We start from the raw sequence: 20,627 nt of genomic DNA on the forward strand, positions 1-20,627 counted from the left end.
CGGAGCAGTGTTGCGGAACGAACGTGTTATTTACTTAAATAGCACGAGAATTCTGGATCAATCTGAAAAATCTCTATCCCTTCCACACACAACTCCTTTCCCTGCCGAGTGAGTCACGCCTACCCCGAAAGGGAAATGGCTTAATGGTGTAATAATAATAATAATAATAATAATAATAATAGAATTCACGGAAATGATGGAATTAGCGGAATTCATGGAATTTGTGAAATTCCCGAAATTCAAAGAATTCATGGAATTCGCGGATTTCATGGAATTCAACGATTTAACGAGATTCAACGAACTCAAGGAATGTAACTGAATTGAAGGAATTCACGGAATTTAAAGAATTCACATAATTTACAGAATTTACGAAATTCGCTGAATTTAGGGAATTTACGAAATTGACTGTAATTATGAAATTCACAGAGTTCGAGAAATTAATGGAATTCAAGGAATTGACGAAATTGGTGGGATTCACGGAATTAAAGGAATTGATCGAATTGATGGAGTTTAAGGAATTGACGGAATTCGTGAAAGTCCATGAATGCCATGAATTCCGTGAATTCCGTGATTTTATTAAATGCCATGAATTCCGCGAATTCCGCGAATACCTTTAATTCATTTAATTCCATGCATTTCTTGAATTTCATGATTTTATTAAATGACGTGAATCATTGAATTACATGAATTCCTTGCATTTCGTGAATTTCGTGAATTCCGTGAATTCCTTTAATTTCGTGAATTCCAAGAATTCCTTGAATTTCATAAATTTGTTGAATTCTTAAATTGCTTGAATTTCGTGAATTTTTTCAAATCCCGTGAATTTCTTGAATTCCGCAAATACAAATAATTGCGTGAATACCGTGGTTTATATGAATGCCTAGAATTTCATAAATTTCGAGAATTCCGTGCATTCAGCGAATAATGTGTTTTATATAATTTCCGTGAATTCCTTGAATTACGTGAATTCCCTAAATGGCTCTAATTCCTTTAATGGTATGAATTTCGTATATTCCTTGAATTCAGTGAATTCCGTAAAATCCTTGAATTTCTTCAGCTCCTTGAATTCCACGAATTCCTTGAACTCCGTGAATTCATTGGATTCAATGAATTCGTTAAATTTCGTAAATTTTGTTGCATTCCTGAATTTGTTGAATCCCGTGAATTCGTTCAATTCCTTGCATTTCATGAATTCCATGAAATCCACAAATTCCAGGCGTTATATGAATTCTGTGAATTCATTGAATTCCGTACATTACATGAATTCTGTCAATTTATTGAAATTCTCCTTGACTTCCGTAAGTTCATTGAATTCTGTGAATTCCTCGATTTCCGTAAATTTCTCGAGTTCATTGAATTCCGTGAATTTTATTACATTCCCCGAATTGGTAGAATCCCGTGAATTCGCTCAATTCCATGAATTCCATGAATTCCATGAAATCCATGATTTCCGGGCGTTATATGAATTCTGTGAATTCGTTTAATTTCGTACATTACATGAGTTCTGTAAATTTCTTGAATTTCCTATTGACTTCCATAAGTTCATTGAATTCTGGAAATTCCTAGATTTCCCTGAATTCATGAAGTTCATTGAATTCATCGAACTCAATAAATTCGTTGAATTTCGTGAATTTTGTTGCATTCCTAAATTAACTAAATTTCACTAATTTTATCACATTCCCTGAATTTGTAGAATCCCGTTAATTCGCTCAATTCCTTGAATTTCGTGAATTCCGCGAATTCCATAAAATACATGAATTACTGGCGTTATATGAATTCTTTGAATTCCGTACATTACATGAATTCTGTGAATGTCTTAAATTTCTCCTTCACTACCGTAAGTTCATTGAATTCTGTGAATTCCTCGATTTTTGAAATTCATCGAGTTGATCGAATTCCGTCAACTCAATAAATTCGTTGAATTTCGTGAATTTTATTGCATTCCTAAATTAGCTGAATTCCACCAATTTGATTACATTCCCTAAATTTGTAGAATCCTGTGAATTCGCTAAATTCCTTGAATTTCATGAATTACATGAAATCCATGAATTCCGGGCGTTATATGAATTTTGTGAATTTATTGAATTCCCTACATTACATGAATTCTGTAAATTTCTTGAATTTTCCTTTGACATCCGTAAGTTCATTGCATTTTGGGAATTCCTCGATTTCCCTGAATTCATCCAGCTCATTGAATTCCTTGAACTCAATAAATTCGTTGAATTTCGTGAATTTTGTTCCATCCCTAAATTAGCTGAATTCCGTTAATTGTATTAAATTCCCTGAATTCGTTGAATTCCATGAATTTTATTACATTCCCTGAAGTTGTAGAATCCCGTTAATTCGCTCAATTCTTTGAATTTCATAAATTTCATGAAATCCATGAATTCCGGACGTTATATGAACTCTGTGAATTCATTGAATTCCGTACATTACATGAATTCTGTAAATTTCTTGAATTTCCCCTTGACTTCCGTAAGTTCATCGAATTCCGTGAATTCTTTGAACTCAATAAATTCCTTGAATTTTGTGAACTCATTAAATTCTGTGAAATCCTTTAATTCCGCGAATTCCTTGAATTTCTAGAATCCCAATTGTTCCCTCAATCTCTTCTTTAAAGTCCACTGATCATATCAAAATCCCTGTCTACTGGACACGCCCTAAACATTTTTCATTTACGCAGAATTCCACCCCTACAGGAAGAAAAATTGTTTAGTCTTCAAAGCTCTTCCGCTTTTGATTATCTATTCAACTGTATAATTATTATCACCAATTGAAGATGAATTTCAATTACCTGTTGAGAATTCGACCAGACGGATTGTTGTGGAAGAAAGACATCGTCGCTCTAATAATCTTAGAAAACATGGAAGCGTGCAGCGTTTGGGAAGCTCTCATGCACATTTCATAATATATAAAGACCTGCACATAGACCATGATGATGGTCAACAAGGTCAGGATGGCATATACATAGATGTACCAATCTCTGTCGAAAGATACATCTTCATCAGGATTAGATCCTCTAAAAATTTTGGACCTATTGAATTTCTCTTCCGCGTTCACCCAGACAGCAACAAAATAATCTCCACCACTCGCAACCATCTGACTCAGTACACTGACAATTAACATCAGCACTACGAAGGCGAAGCTTCCAACAGCTTTGAAATATGAAATGTAGACCTTTCCAGAGATCCTTCCAAAGCTTCGAAGCTCAGCTTCTTCTTCTAATTCCTGGTCTTGGGTCCTTTGTTCAAGTGGATTGGTCCCTAAGTGCTCAGTCTTACTCTTTTCTTCCTTTGGAACAGAATCAACTTCGTTAGAATCTTGGAGAACTTTCATGAAGTCAAGGCCAGAGCTTTGGAGTTCTCGAAAAGTACCTTGAGCTTCGATGGATCCATTGTTAAGGACAAAGACTCTGTCTACATTTTTAAGATATTGGAACTGATGAGTTATGAGGATTCTGGTGGTTCCTTCAAGGTATTCGTTGATGCACTGTTGAAAAATGAGTCTTCCAACTCGTGTGTCAACTGCTGATAGGGGATCATCAAGGAGATAAATTTCAGCTTGTGAGTAGACTGCTCTGGCCAGGTTTATCCTCGCTCGTTGACCTCCACTGAGATTGATGCCTGCAAGTTGGAACAATCAGAATTCAACTGTATTGAAGGTATATTCAAAGTAAATTCAAAAGTATTTAATTTAATTTAATTAAATAGACTGAAATTAATTAAATTCCAACGAATTCAACTAAATTAAAGTTCAACTAGAGAAATTAATATAAGGCAGCCTTAGGATTAGCTGAAAAAAATTAATTTGCATTGAGTTTAATCTACATTGCATTTTAAGATAATTAAAGTGAATAAGCGATAAATTTAAGGTCAATTCACGTGAGTTCTAGCGAAGTAAAATTAATTTAAGGTGCCATTTAGATTAATCAAAGGTTAATTCAACCTTTTTCTCCTATCATCGTCTGATCCTTGTTTGGAAACATTGCGAAATCCTGATCAAGTTGGCAAACACTAATCACATTTTCATATTGCTTTCTGTCCATTGGTCTTCCGAAGAGAATATTCTGCCTGATGCTCGAGGCAAAAATCCAAGGTTCTTGACTAACATAAGCAATTTTTCCTGATACTCTGAGTCTTCCTGCAGTGAGCGGTAGTTCTCGAAGAATGGTGTGGAAAAGACTCGTTTTTCCTGCACCAACTTGACCGATAAGGGCTGTGATTGCACCACCCTTTGCACTAAAATTCACACTTTTTAAAGTTTCCTTCTTTAGATTTGATGACCACTTTGCTGATACATCCTTTAATTCAATTACAGCTTTGCTGTCAGTCATTTTTTCATTTGTGTAAATTAGGTCAGGGGAGTGTTGAATTTCTGAAGAGGTCATGAATTTTTCAAGGCGTTTGATTGACGATATTGCCTTTGCCATTCGCTGAACACCTGCAGAATAAATAAATAATTAATTAGTTTAATTAGATTGAAAATACATTAAATATCCGAGATATTATTTATCTGAAGTTGGATAATAATGCTGCAAAAAATTGAAAATTACAATTATCTGACGAAGAATTATTTTTATCCGCCTCGGGATGAAAATTATCTGCCTTCGGATGATTGTAATTTTCAATTTTTAGCAGCGTTTTTATCCAAATTCAAATAAATAATATCTCGGGGATTAAATGTGAAAGTGATGGAAACATTTCTGAAGGAAAATGTCTTTTAAAAACTTGACTTCGAACGAATTCAAGTCAACTAAACACAACCCGAGAAAGCTTGATTTAAGTCAAGAAATGAATTTAACGGAAGTCAATTCAATTTTTAAAGTTAAAAATTGTATATTTCATTAATTAATATACGTATAAGAATATACGATTCGTTCATTCTGCCACATTAAAGCTTCTATGTTTCGCTCGATGTTACTGTGTCTTTTGGCCTCGCGACTTTTTCTGCCATGTAAATGTGACAGTTTTTTCATATACGTCAGTTTGACATCTTTTAACATTTTCTTCTACACGAAGTTGTTCTCCTTGCATTGAAATTATTTATCCTTGATTTTTAGCTTACTAGTTTTGCACTTTAGATTCAAATGAGTGAGTTTTAAAAAACGTGATGCAAAATTGATAAATGAATCATTTTTAATGATTTAACTTCATGATCCTGATTTAAGAATACTAACATTTTTAAATGAAGCTTGAAATAGTTTAATTTATAACGCCTCAAGTTTTAATATATAAAATTCCTCAATTTTGATCGGTGAAAATGACAGTGATTTTTTTTCGGACTGAAAACACCTCTTTTAGTAAAGAAATTAATCCAATCGCTTTGAATGTCTGTTAATACTACATATATGATATGATATTTGTTATAAATCTTTAAATATTATATTTTAAATTTTTATAATTCTATTTTTCAATTGTAGTTTTGAATGTGCAATTCTAAAGCAGTATAATTAGCAAGGGATTGAAACTAAAGTTTTTTTACTTTAAAAGGTTTTAATTCGAAAATATTGGGTATCAAACTTTCTTATTTTTGAGGTTTCCAATTTTTAATTTCACAATATTGTAGTTTTAAATTCAAATATTAAAAAATTCAGCTAAATTTCGATATAAAATCTTTCAACATTTTATATTGAAAGCCTTAATATTCATTCTTAAATTTAATAATTTTAGATTTTAATATTCTGAATGGATTGGTTTCAATTATAAACATACAAAATTGTATTCTTTTTTTAATTTTTTAAAATTAAACAAGTATTTAAACCAGATCGAATTGAATTCCCTCCAGAATAAAGTAAAAAAATAGAAATCTATGATAATAATTACTCAAATTCAAGCCTTGAAAATTAGAACGTTTTTGAACTAGGAATTAAAAGTTAAATTATATTTTATTAAACTTGTGCAATTTCAAACACTGAAATTCGACACTATTGAAGAAATTCCAGAGAATTCAAGGAAGTTCATAGCCTTCAAGAAATTGTAAAGAATTCTACATTTTTAAAAATAATTCTAAAGAATTGCCAGAAATGAAAAAATATATAAAATAATGTATAGGAATTCTACAGAATTCACAGGAATTCCAAAGATTTCAGAGGAATTTCAGAATATTTAGAGAATTCAAAGACTTCCGAAAATTGAATGAATTTAGATGAATTCACAAACAGATAATCACATTCACTTATTGCTAACCCATCGCGAGATTGTCATTTTGTAATCAATGTAGGTATGAAAAAAAGAATTCTATTGAATAGAGCCACAGGTGCTTACATGCGGACAGAATGAAACCACCGAATATCATCATAATTCGTAAAAATGAGCTTTGGTTTAGTTATTGAAAGATAATGAATGCATTCTTACTAAATTCTAGGCAGATATTAACAGAATATCTCATATTGTTGTAATAAGCTGTAATTATGTAAACAGTCTTTGCAGATATTGGATTCCCCATTAACGCATACGATACAATCGTAACAAAGAGACAGAGACGGGGGATATAAGAATCAAAGGACATTTGAACAGCATCGATAAATGAGCTTTTTCTGATTGCACTGATTTCCTTCCTGCAAAAAATTTGGCTGATGAAATAATTGTCACTGTTGCTTAGATAGTATTGGCAATGAAGCTCGTAATTCATTCGTTAATCAGATCATTTGTAAATTATTCAATTATTCAATTATTTAATTATTTAATTATTATTTCGCAAGAAAAAAGTTTTAGATAAGATCTTAATAATTAGATTTACGCACGAAAATTTCCTATTCAGTTAAATGTCGGGTAAATTACATTTTTTAGTAACTAGTTTCAATTACTACATAAAGTAATTTCAAGTTACCTATTATGTTACTTTTTTCAGTTTCCTAATTTTATATTTAAAAAATCCAAATAACTGAGATGTTAATTCATAGAATAGTATACTGTGTACCTGTCTATGCGCGAAACAGTCTTTTCTTAACAAAATAGTTAAAATTTCAACCAATTAGTTAAACTTTCAAGCAAAATAAACAAATTTTCAACAAAAGAGTTAAATTCCCAATACAAAAATAAATTTTGAAAGGAATAGTTGAATTTTGTAACAAAATAGTTTGATTTTATACCTAAAAGAAAAATTAATGAACCTTCAACTAAACAACTGAATGTTTAACAGAGTTAACAAATTTTTATAGAAATAATATGAATTTTTAACAACAACAAAAAATACTTTTTACCAAAAGAGTTGAATTTTCAAACCGAAAATATAAATTTTTAATAAAAGTGTTCGTTACTTTTCAACGAACTAGTTCAACTTTCTACCAAATTAGTTGACTTTTAAACAAAATACATGGATTTTTAACCAAAATATATGAATTATCAACATAAAATATAATAGTTGATATTATTTCTAGCAAAAATAATTTTAATTCGAAATCCTACACAGTTTAATTCAAATAAAAAGACGAATTTTCAACGAATTAGCTGTATACTCAACCAAATCAGATTAATTTTGTACTAGAAATGTTGATTTTTTCAACAAAAAAGTGAGATTTTTTACCAGAATTTTGAACTCTTCAAACACACACTTGAATGTTTAACAATGAGCAATAGTTCAATATTCTACCACGTAGTTAAATTTCCAATCAGAAAAGACGAATTTTCAACAAAATAGCTAAACCTTCTATCCATAAATTTGAACTTTCTACCAAAATACATACTTGAATTTTCAACAAACACAGTTGTATTCAACAAGAAAAAGACGAATTTTCAACAAAGAAGCTGAATTTTCACCCAAATCAGATTAATTTTTTACCAAAATATTTGAATTTTTTTAACCAAAGAGATACATTTTGAAATGCAACAGCCGAATTTTAAACTAAGAAAGAACAAAATTGGACTATAAATTGTTGAATTTCTAAACAAATTAAGTATTAAAAAAGACGAATTTTCTACAAAACAGTTTGATTTTTAAACCGAAAATATGACTTTTCAAACAAATAGGTGAACTTTCTACCAAAAGAAATGAATTTTTAACAATGTAGTGAATTTTTAACAATGTAGTGAAACTTTAACAAAAATAGAAGAATTCTTAACGAAAAATCTAATAGTTTAATTTTTTTTAACAAAAAAGATTTTTATTTTAAATAAATGATAGTTCAATTTAGCTACAAAAGACGAATTTTCAACAAAATAGCTGAATCTTCAACCAAAAGGGATTAATCTTCTACCCATAACCGACCCATTAACATCTTCTTATAGGAAATATAAAAGTACAAAAAACACGAATTCACTTTAGAATAACTAACTTTCAAGTAACTTAAAAAATCGTAACTAAGTTACATCACAAGTAAATTTTTTAAATCGTAACGAAGTGACTGAAAGTTAAAAATAACGTAACTTTTTAATAACGTAGTTACTTGTAACAAGTTTCTACCCAACACTCTGACTCAGTTATTTAGTTTGGATATAGCTTGAATCAAGCCAATTCTTTAAAGATAGATTCAAGACAATTTTTGGTAATTAAACAAGACCGACTTTTTTGAAACAAATCATTCCTTTTTCTTGTAATTAGTTAGCTCTTTTACTTACTGACGCGCTTTATCAACTAGGTAGGAGAAAGGCTTTTCCCAAGCATACATTTTAATCACCTGTACTCCACTGATTATTTCATTCATCAAACGTAGTCTTTCGTCTGTTTTTAATGAGGCTTTTAGGGTTATGTCAGGTACTCGTAATCCAATGAAAACTGAAATCAAATAAAATGTAAGAAAACAAAATAAACCTAAAGAAAGAGAAGAAAAATATTTGAATTTAGTTTCTTCAACTGAATAAAAAAAAGTTTAATTTTAATTAATTTGAACGACCAATTATATTACCAAAGCAGAAATGTAACTTGATTGGAATTTATTGAGAAATAAAATACCTAGGAGGGGCATGCTTAAAAAGAGAACCAAAATTCCAAAAACAGCTGATAATTGAACTTCCGTATATAAAATATAAGCGACTATGATGGCCTGAATTGGTGCTATCCAAAAATAATGTAAATCGTTCAAGACAAAGTCTAGATTGTTCACGTCGTTGCTTAACAAATTGACTATCTGGAAAATAATGATTAGAATAATAGTTATTAATTAATAATATATTTTTCAAAGATTCCAAATTATTTCTTGATCATTGTTAATATTTATCTATAAATTATTTAATTCATATATTATCACCTGTCCAACAGTTGTACCTTCTTCAATCGAACTTTTCGACATTCGTAAAATTTTTCTGTAAATCAGAGTGCAACAAGCTACCCTAATTTTCATCCCCATATGGGTCATTCCGTGTAAAGCAAGATTAAAAATCACGCAATGGATGATTTGACTCAAAACAAGCCCTGCTGCCCAATAATAAACTTCGTTATTTGTAAACGCTTCTCCAGTGTGAAAAAAAGTCAACAATTTTGAGAGAAAGACTGGTTGACAGATTCTGGAAAATTAAAGCATAATACTAAAATTAAATGTAGTTTTGTTGAAATTAAGGAGCAAACAAATCTCTGAGTAAACATTTCATGTTGATGATGTTTTTGTGTGATAATTTCTTACAATAAGTGTATTTAAATATCATGTACTATTTTTTAAATCTATTTAAACGAATTGTAAAATGGTGATTAAAGCAATTCTCATTTTTATTATATAATAGAATAGTTTTAAAAACTAAAAAAATGAGGAATGTGAGTTTTCAATTGAAAAGTCAATGAAATGTTTCAATAAAAGATTGAATGTTTCTTGAGTTTCAGAAACGTTCAAAAGTTTCATAATATATTAAATTCAATTGCATTTTCTGCCAAATAAATGAGATTTTAACCCAAAAGATAAATTTTGAAGCTCATGAAAATGAACTTTCTATCAAAAAGATAAATGAAAAAAAAAAGTTAAATGTTTAATAAAACTTAGATTTCCAACCGAAGATTTGAATTTTCAACTAAAGTGATGAATCTGCAATCAAAAAATGAATCATTAACAAAGTAGTTTATCTTTAAGCAAATTAGTGGAATTTTCCTAAAAAAGACGACTTCTCAAAGAAAAAATAACAGTTCATATTTAAACAAAAAGATTTTTATTCTAGATAAAAAACAGTTGAATTCAACCAAAAAAGACCAATTTTACTCAAAATAGTTAAATCAGAAAAAATGTTTACCAATTTCCATCAGTGAATGAATTCTAGCTTAAAAAACAGCTAATTCATAGCTAGTATAAGTAACTAATTGATATTAGTGAAAATCTTAACTAATAAAAATTTAGAGAAAAACAGACAGTTGCACTTTTACCCCAAAATGTTGCTACTAAATGAGATGAATTTTCAAAACAAAATTAAACAAAAAATTGAAATTTTGAACCAGACATGATTCTTCTGTTTAAAAACAACAAAAACGTCAAACCAACTTGTTCAAATTTCAAACCAAGAAGACGAATTTGATACAAAATAGTCGAATTTTTTAGCAGAAATGACGATTTTTTATCAAAAATGATAATTTTCAACCGAACAGTTAAAGTTTCAACTAAATATATGAATTTTCTACTAAGAAGATAATTTTAAACTTTTATTATAAATCGTTAACTTATTTGATGAATATTTAACTAGAATAATTAAAGGATCAATAAAAGATAGATTAAAAAAAAAGGAAGACTTTTCTAAAAATGGTTACAATTCCTGGCAAAGAAATGAACTCTAAACTCATATGATGAAGATTTAACTGGAATAATTTGTTATCAGAAAAAATTCAATTCATCCAAAAATATGCATTTCCAACAAAATAGTTGAATGATCAACTAAAACTAAAAAATTGAATTTTCAACCAAAAAATTTATGTTTCTACCAAAAGACATGAATTTTTATTAAAAAAAAGTTTATTGTTCAAGGAAGTAAAGAAATTCTACCAAATTATCAAATTTTCAAATAAAAAACACGGATTTTTAAAGAAAAAGTTTTTTTTTATTGAGTTCTATTAATTCAATACGAATTTAAGTGGAAAACAAGAAAAAATGAAAAGAAGAGAAAAGGGAAAAGATTGTGGAGATTGAAAAAAATAGATAGGAATTTTGTTTATATCCTAATAATTTGAAAATATTAGCTTAGAAAACAGTAAATTTTGCTTAGAAAATCATGTTAATTTTCCACTACACACTTTTTGATTCCGGAAAAAAGTGCTTTTTGACTAATTTTTTTCATTTAATTACGCGATCTTTTAAACCCTGCGATGGCTTCATTTTAATACAGTAATACATATTTATATGACATTATCTTAATATTTACATTATTCTTTAAACTATATTAATATATATTGATATAGAATGAAATGTTTTAATTTAATACTTAATAGCATTTTTTAAATATTTAAAATTTTCCCACCTTAATACTTGCAACTTTGAAATGTTCCCAAAGTCTCATGAAAGTGTAAAACGCTATAATAGTATATTGTGCACCAAGATAGAGGAGTTTTAGCAAACACAATGTACTATTATAGAGTTCTAAAGTTTTAGGAGACTTTGGAAAAGTTTTAATGTTTGAAATATTAAGGCGGGGAACTTTTAAATATTAAAAAAATGCTATTAAGCATTAATAAATTTAAACATTTAATTTGCTGATACGTGATATTACGTTTTAGGTTTGTGGTTAGCTTAAAGAGAAAGCCCCACGTAGGAAATTGCGCGTGGGGCGTAGTGACGAACGCACATGCGCGCGCATTTCCCGCGGACAATAAAGTGCAATCCTCGGACGATAAAGTATCCCACCACCTAAAATCTTGTTGGCAATAAAAAATGTTTTCGACCCATCCAATTGGTATTATGGTTTGGCCCTCGGCTTGCAGACATCTTGGATTTCCCCTGTCCAGTCTGAAATACCTAAGTTGCATTTAGTTTTTGAATCGTTAAATTACAAAATGTAACTATTAATTTACCTTACAACTAGTTCTGTAAATGCTTGGAAGCAACCAATTATTACAATTCTTTTCCCAAAACAACGAGCGAGTACCCTAATTAAATCGGGTTTAGATTTTCCTTTTTCTTTGCATCGGATTTCTTCTGAGTTCCATATTCTAACGATTTTATTTCCTAACTGGTGACTAGAATGTTCATCGAGTGGAGAATAAAGGTCAGTCACCTCCAGCTCCTTGCGATACCCCAAGAAACAAATTTTGTAGAGCCAACTAGTGGGAGAAAAATGGTTTACTTTTAAAATTTAGAATTTTCACTTTTATAATAAAGAATTAAAACCTGAAAAAAACTGTTTTGTTGAATCTGTAGCAAATTTTTTATTGGTGATTGTGGAAACCAATTTTTTTGGATTCAACAAAACGTTTTGGTTGTTTAAAAAAAGTTTTGCAAGTTATTCACTGAACATCGAGTTTTTTTACTCTACTAAATTTTTATTAAATTTTGGATATTTTTTAATTTAAGGAGGAAAATGTTTGGCTAGGACATCAAACCAATTTAGCTGATAATAAATAAAGAAAGTCTTTTGTTGTTAAAAAAACATTTTTTTGTTCATTTCAATAAATATTTAGATGAAAAATGTAAATAATTCAACAAACTTCGAAATTATGTTGTTTCTGCAGTTTTACTATTGATTAACAGAACTTTTGCTGAAATAATAAAATTTTTTTTTTTACAGTAAAAAAATTCTTTTGTTGTTCCAATCAAATATTTTTCTCAGTGTATGTTAACGTCAGTCAGATTTGCAAGTTTTTGGACTTTAATTTTTTTGGTATATTTGATTACAACTTGAAATTTGTGATTTTTCATGCTTTAAATTTGAAACCTTAAAAATGTAATGCTTAAATCTTAAACCGTACACATTTTTCATATCGAAAACTTTGCACTTTGAAAATTGTTAAATGCTTATAGAATTTCATGAACCTTCGATACTAAAAATTTGAAATTTGTTCAAAATTGTAATTTCAATCATCATTGCATAAAAAATAAAGCTTACATGTTTTGTTCGATTTTTTATCGATACGAGTTTTTATATATAGGATTTTGAATCTTTAGTGCTTAGATTTAAAAGTGATAGATTTAATAATACAATTAAAAAATTCTTAAACAGTGGCAACTTAAAGAATGAATTTATTTACATTTTACTAGTAGATTTAATGTCAAGATTGCTGAGTTTGAAGATTTTTAAATTAGAAATTCTCATTTTTGCACCTCTAAATTTTAATCGTTTCATTTTCTGCGTTTTAATTTTGAAATTATTCAAGTTTCACTGTTGTTTTTAATTTATGAAAAATGACTTTAATGTATTTAACTCTAATTTGCAAGTTTAAATAGTTAAAAATTAGAAATTTGATATAGAAATTTCGTAGAACATGTTAATATAAGTTGTTCGCTTTCAAATATAGAATGTCTTAATGAATTATTTAACTACAATGCTTACATTTTAAAGCATAAGAATTATTCGACTACAATGTTTTTGATTAAAAACACACTTTTTAGCTATAATTTTTTTTTGGAACATTTTCAGTTTTACTGCAGTGTAAATTTTCTCAGCAAATGTTCATCGATAACATTTGTTTAATGAATAATAATTATTCGAATAAAATTTAAATACTATTCCGTATTTTTACTTTCATATCAAAAATTTGTCTCAGGATATTTTTTCTCATAAAAAGATTGTTGAACATTTTTTCCATCAAATCTACGTCGTTAAAAAACATTTTTTAAAGTTCTTGGACTAAAATTTTGTTGACAGCTTTGAAATTATGTTTACTGCAGTGTAACTGTTTTCATGAAATTTACGTCGCTAAAACACAGAAAGAATAGTTATTCATAAATAATTATTAATGAAATAAAAATATTTTAAAATTTTTTAAATAAAATTAAAGAATTTTATATAATTGTACAACTACGATATTAACTATAGGGTAAGACTTTCAATTTTCAAATTCCGTGTCTACAAGAAATTACTATATAATTTTCACAGATGTAGTGCGATTCACTGATAAGGGCCACCATTGTGTGTCGAAATGTTTGAAGCAATTTAATTGTTTTCGATTCACCTAACCTTGAACCCAACAACGTACATCAACATTCCCTATGGAATTTATTATTGCGGGTCAATATAATCCCCCAGCGATTATTGACATATAAATGTTTAAATATGAAACATGTGAAATTTTAAAATTTATATTTCATCAAGGCTTCATTAATTATTAAGTATCTCAAATTAAAATAAGCAATTACGATAAGCTGGACGTTTCTAATTAGAATTTGTCTAAATCGTCAAGTTTGTTTAATTTTCAAATAAATAAACTATAAAAATAGAAAGAATTAATTTATTTTCTTTTACCTGTCGCTTCAATGTTAAGATTGCTTACTTTGCAATTTTTCATGAATTAATTTTAAACTTCCCGACTTCAAAATTCTCACATGAAAATCCTAATCAGAAATTTAACTTTTAATTTGTTTAATTTTTTATGGCTTAAATGATACATTGTGGAATTTTAAACACATTAATTTGGAATGCTTAAAGTTTGAAGATGTTGAAATTAAAAATGTTTAATTTCCAATCACGAAATTTCCATTGTTTCGTTTTGTGCGTTTTATTATTGAAATTATCAAGTGGCCAAAAATTTAAAATTTAATTTAGATCATTTTAATCTTGAAAAATGTCAAATGTTACATTTTTCATTTGAGAAATGCCTTTGAAATTAAAAATGTCCCAATTCATTACGTTTTTAGAGTTCTAAAATCTTTATTCTCTGCAAATTTAAGTATTTCATTTCTTTACTTTTTACTTGTCGATTTAAAGTCATGACTGCTGAGTTTGCATTTTTTCAAATTCCAGTTAATTCATGTTTAAACTTTCGACTTTAAAATTGTCAAATTAAAATCCTTATCAAAAATGTATCTCGTCCAATTTACTTCATTTTTTATGAATTATATTTTATATCGCTAAATTTTAAGCGCGTTATTTTGAAATGATTAAAGTTTGAAGATTAAAAAATTTGTGATATTTAATTTTGAACCTCGAAATTTCATATGTCTTATTTTATTAGTTTTATTTTCGTAATTATTCAAGTTTTAATCTTTCTTATAATGAAAAAATTTTGGTTTCCACTTCAAACGAATCTAGTTTGACATTTTTGGAAATTTTGAATTAAAAATGTTGACATGATGAACGTTTCAATTTTAACAAATTTGAATTTTTCACGATATTAAAAAACTTGCAAGTGTTTTTTTCCATTATAAATGAATTTCATAATTGGAAATTCAAGTCGCTTAAAATTGACAATTTTATTGAGATAACTTTAACTTTGAAACGTGTCAAATATTACATTTTTTATTTCATAAAGGCAAAATTAATGAATAAGTATGTCAAATTAAAATAAGAACTTACGAAAAGCTGAGAACTGAAAATATATTAGCATTTTTCCTGGGATTCTTCACCTCCTTCTTCTCATTTTTATCCATTTCAAAAAGTTCTTCGTGGTTTTTCACTCAACCTACTGATCACTTTGAGGACTTGTTTGAAGCACTAGTCACCAATACAAAAATGACATTTCTGGCTAAGAGTGTGGATCACAAAATTCATGATTTTAGAATTGTCACTCACGCAAATTTGTATCGACAACTCGTGTGTACGAGTATCAGGTGCACAATATTTCACACGTGACTCGAGCAGAATCATTTACTGAATAATTTTAGCGAGATTGAGTTATAAAACTTATACCTACGTGCTGTTATGAATATTCGCCAACCATTTTTTGCCCTCCTTTCATTATGATGAGATTTATACATATGTATCACGCATACATTAAGAATCTGTCACTGGGTACAATGTAATGATTAATTTCAAACTGTAATAATGCAAAATAATACAATTTGGCTTTCGAGTGCACAGTAATTTCCATATTAAAATCTTATTATTGTAAGGATTTACATAACATTATATTGAATCGCGATTAGAAATCTTTAAACGTCTGCTTTGACAAAACTTTTTAAAATCATGTATAAATGCAAAATTGTTTGTAAAAGATGGCTTGAATGTGGAACGTTGATGTTGACTCGATACTGTGTTCTAAACGCAATACAATAATAAGTTCTTGTTATATATATACACACACACACACATACATACGTGTGTATTGTGTGTCAGTGTGTGTGTGTGGTCAGTTCCATAGCAGTCATATAGGGAAGTGTGATTGCGAGTGAGACGCTAGTAGATAAAGCATCAGAGCGTCTCTCTTGCACTCATGGATATGGCTACTATGAAATTGGCCTTACATATATAGGTATTTTTTATTTCAATATGAGATGAACAATTTCAGATAAATACATTTTTGAAAATGATCGTGTTAAAAAAAGTGATCGTCATAACTTTTTTATATAACTGAAACAGTATTTATCAAAAAAATTTCAAACATTTGATGTAATATACAGTTGATCCCAAAGTTCGTAATGAAGTATACTGAAAAACTTCTCCATTGAATTTTCATAAATAAATTAGGCCTTTTTAGAAACAAATAGAGATTGCTAAAAAAGTTACCTAATTTTTTCACTTTTTTGTATATTAATTTTCCTAACACATTCAAGAATATACTGTAAAAATTTCAAAGTGGAGAACTGAATAGTTGTTGAATAATAAACTTTTAACTGAAGTCGATACACGCTTCAAGCGCGCGTGCTACGATGCGCGCGACGTACGACTCCCTCAGTGTGATTCAAATTTGGATACACGTTTACACGGCACATCGAAAAGTGATGTTTGTTCCCATGTTATTTTCTTTAATGAAACAATTAATACTTATATGCTAATTAACAAACTTCATCTAAAATTTTTTCGGACGGCCTTTTTTCTGATTTCGTGAACTTCACAATTTGAAAGTCACTGCATCTTCTGATTTTAAAAAATCAAGTTTTTTGAGAATTTAAAATAAAAACACGACTCAAACTTTTTTTTGCGTTTTTCCAGAATATTCTGTCATGTTAAATGGATTGCAACAGCGACCTTTTAGGCTTTTAAGCGACATTTTCCTTACGAAGAACGTTACAAAATCAAGTTTTTCTCTGGCAAGTTATGATGTCCAGCGCGACTACTTTTAACTGAATCTTATTCTTAAGTCTACAGCAATCGTATGCTGTGTTCATTTGTTATTTTACTGGCCACAGAAGAGTGATTGGTCACAGCTCGAACCACACTGAATATTACAGGTAAAACGAGTTCATGCAAAAGCACAATTGGGTGAATCTAGTTTCAACTGATATTTTCAGATAAAGCGCACGAAATAAGATTAAATTTAAAAAATCTTCGGGTTTTTGCAAAAGGACCTGTTTACTGTACGGTTTGACTAGTTAAAACTAGTTTTGACAAATGATGGTGGTAATATCGAATTTTAACTAGTTAAAATTAGCTTTAAATGAATGCCAGTTAAACATATATCCACATTTATTCATAACTTATAAAAGTTAATTAATTACATATATAGTAATAATATTTTGTGTTAAAAAATGTACCCAAGAGTCTAATTAGGCAACTGCTTAATTTAAAATTAAGTAAAAGTGTTCAATCATCACAAATTTTAAAAATCACACCTTTATTATTTAGAAGATTATAAAGAACTTGAGTAAAAAAAATTATGTTTTCATATGTCTCAATCTAATCAATCTTCCTCTTTCTTATTAAAATTAAAAAATTATGTTGTAGCTTGAAACTTGCATATCCAAAAAGTGGCGAAATCGAGAAAATGATGAAATAAAATACCCATTTCAAAAGCATTATAAACCTACAATACAAAATACAAATACAAAATACAAATACAAAAATTTAAACAAATAGTTAATTCAAGTCATCTTCATAAAATTATACTTTTGAGTAAGGGAGCGGCGGGTAATGTGGGGCACATGTTATAAAAAACTCCGTTAAAAGTTAAATATGTTGAAAACTGTAGTAATATAATATAGAGCACGTAAAGTAATATCTTACCTATCCTGTGCGTATGAATATTATTGAATTTACGTCTATTAAAGTAGTTAATTATCAAGTTTCACAAAAAGTGTGCTTGCGCCAAGTTATCCTTCCTGGTTGGCTAATGTGGCGCGCTCTTAGTGCAGTTTTTGAAAGGGAAGTAAAAGTTGTTTACTGAGTTCAATGAAATTAATTTTGGGTAAATAATTACTTATAAATTGTGTGCAACTTGAGCGTTATATATTATGCTTTTTTAATCCGAAAAAATGCTATTGTACTTTTTCACTACTTTTTGGTCACTTTAAAAATACACACATAACATCCAAAAATAATTTTTTATAATAAGAATTGAGTTATTAACTTTATTGAGCAAATTTTTTCACTATACAAAACAGTACACATAAAAAAATATAGTACAGTAAATACCTCTCGCTAAAAGTCAATCAATTTCTGTAAATGAGGGTACGCCACATTAACCGCCGCGCCACATTACCCACCGCTCCCTAAGAATTTTTTTCTTCTTATTCGCAGTAAAAAAAGTGCACAAAAAAGCTCCCTATAATTTTTCCCTCTTTAAACAAATTAAAAAAAAACAATAATTGAGATTTTTATATCGATTGAATCAATTTCAATTCAGCAGCTTCTGCACTTCAAATCACAGAATCTCTCCTCGACGAAATATGTGGTTCTTTTATAGAAAATGTACCGACACGTATATTTCCGATTTCAGAAAAAAAGTGCCACCAAGTTACGGATATCATCCGTAACTGGTTGTCTATTTTTCAAAAGTCACAAATTTTATGTAAAAGATTCTATAGTTATTGACCTAACCCGGGTAGAAATTATAACTTGGTTCTTAAGAGGCCCTGTCTAGATTTCCTATTTTCTATCGATGCCCTAAAGTGACAATCTATCGAGGGCGCAAGCGAAAGCATCACGCTCACCTAGCGAGGTCATATGTTATGTCATTGTTTTTTATTTTGTTGATTCAAATAAAATATTATTAAAATATTAAAAAATTGATCATGCTTAAGATTCTGAAGTGTGATGCTATGGTTGCAGTAGTATTAAAGTTTAACCAGCACATTGAGATAATCTTTTACCAGAAATTTTTGATTCAAAGAAGGAAAATATTAATTCAATTGTAAAATACATTTTCTTTGCAAAAGTTTAATCTAAAGATTTTACACCTTTCTGTAGCCTCTGACAAACACTACTCCGTTTTCTCGTATTTTTATTGACATTCGATTATTAACTATACTCCTCAAGTTATTCTGAAACTAAACTTATTGTTAAATTTGACTAGAGAAGACATATTATTAATAACTAAAGACAAACGCAGTTTATTAAAATATCCGCAAGCGCCGAGAATCGAACGCACGCACCGCAGGCTTGTAAAGTCGAGTGCCTAATCGCCATAACTACGATGCCACGCTGAATGCTATATCATAAATGCTGAAGGCATTCAGCCGATACTTTAGAAATGAGGAAAAAAGGTTTTTGAAGCTCGATTTGTTATATATGATTTTTAAACGTACTTACGTGATTTCAAATTAAATCGATCTGTAAGAAAAGCTCTTTTCAAATTTGTAAGACACAAAATGTTTTTAATTTTTTCAAAGTTTGCATCTCGGGAATTTTTGTAATTTGTTCTTTTTTAAATTAAGTATAATTAAGCATAAGAACATTAATGTACTTTTTTGCACTCACAGCTGTATTACCCGTTTTACCTGTCGAGGCCTTTACAAGGTCCTTTCAAGAAAATAGTTAATTGATAGAAGTTATTTTTCAAATATATCTTTATGAATACAATTTTTTATCTAGTTTAATTAAAAAAGATAGTCCTAAAAAGTGAGTATATAAATAATGTAAGATAAGTAGCATACGACAATAACCTGTCGAGGGCCAGCAGAGGGAAAGCCTATATTCTTCCAACTAGGAAATCTGGCTGCGGTCTCGTGAGAGCCAATATTTAGTTTAGGCATAACAGAGCATAATCTAAGCAAATTTCAGAACTGCACGGCCCAGCCTTTACACGAAAACTAAAAAAAAAAAAGGAAATCATTCGCTCGAGAAATCACTTTTGAAAAGAAAACATCTTTCTCTACTCTCATACTCGTATCTTGCATCTTTTCGCGTAGGTTGTATTCATATAAGGTAATATAAGGTAATGATTTGCTTAAAAATATAAAAAGGGGATTTTCACAAAAAATCTTAAATTACTTTTTTTGTCCTTTTTTTTCAATTTGATATTCTATAAAGACGGTATCCTGTAAGTTGTACGCGGGCTACGTAATTTTTTTTTGTCAGCAGATTTTTTTTCCTACACGGAAAAAAGTCTTGGAACATTTCCTAGATTATTGCTGGACTTTTTTACGGACCATAATTTTTATATACAGTCTCGTATACTTTCTATACAGGGGTCATGCATTTTCATGGAAAAATTAGAAAAAGTTATAAAAGTTTTCAGGCACAGTTAAGAAAAAACAGTCTTGGAATTTTTATCAGACAGTTTAAAAAAAATGTATACAGTCATGAAATAGTTAGGAAAAAACGCTTTATATTTTTAAAGACTTGAATTGAACAAGTGCGTGATTCAGAAACGAAGAACTTGAATACGAGATAGGGAAACGCGCCTTGCCTGCTTCTAAGAGAATTTGCTGAGGTGCGCACAGTGACAAATTCGCATTGGCATGAGTGTAGTAGACA

General features: G+C 29.2%; 1 protein-coding gene across 3 annotated transcripts in view; it reads right to left on the reverse strand.

Moving 5' to 3' along the window:
• The window catches only part of LOC117170571 (probable multidrug resistance-associated protein lethal(2)03659), a 19,181-nt gene extending 3,174 nt beyond the window's left edge, over positions 1–16,007 (reverse strand). Inside the window, exons 1-9 of one of the 3 annotated variants that reach the window (XM_033357412.1) lie at positions 15,688–16,007; positions 15,351–15,519; positions 11,914–12,162; positions 9,185–9,440; positions 8,890–9,064; positions 8,556–8,712; positions 6,354–6,556; positions 3,946–4,440; positions 2,795–3,623 (exon numbers count right to left, since the gene is read on the reverse strand). In XM_033357412.1, coding sequence (XP_033213303.1) covers positions 2,795–3,623; positions 3,946–4,440; positions 6,354–6,556; positions 8,556–8,712; positions 8,890–9,064; positions 9,185–9,440; positions 11,914–12,162; positions 15,351–15,424 — 2,438 coding nt within the window. In that variant the 5' untranslated portion in view covers positions 15,425–15,519; positions 15,688–16,007. Of the gene's footprint in view, positions 1–2,794; positions 3,624–3,945; positions 4,441–6,353; positions 6,557–8,555; positions 8,713–8,889; positions 9,065–9,184; positions 9,441–11,913; positions 12,163–15,350; positions 15,642–15,683 lie in introns of those variants that run through there. The other 2 variants (XM_033357430.1, XM_033357420.1) reach the window with 2 other exon arrangements.
• Between the last annotated feature and the right edge of the window lie 4,620 nt (positions 16,008–20,627).

This window comes from Belonocnema kinseyi, chromosome 1, assembly GCF_010883055.1.
Source record: "Belonocnema kinseyi isolate 2016_QV_RU_SX_M_011 chromosome 1, B_treatae_v1, whole genome shotgun sequence".
In the NCBI taxonomy this organism is placed as follows: Eukaryota; Metazoa; Arthropoda; class Insecta; order Hymenoptera; family Cynipidae; genus Belonocnema; species Belonocnema kinseyi.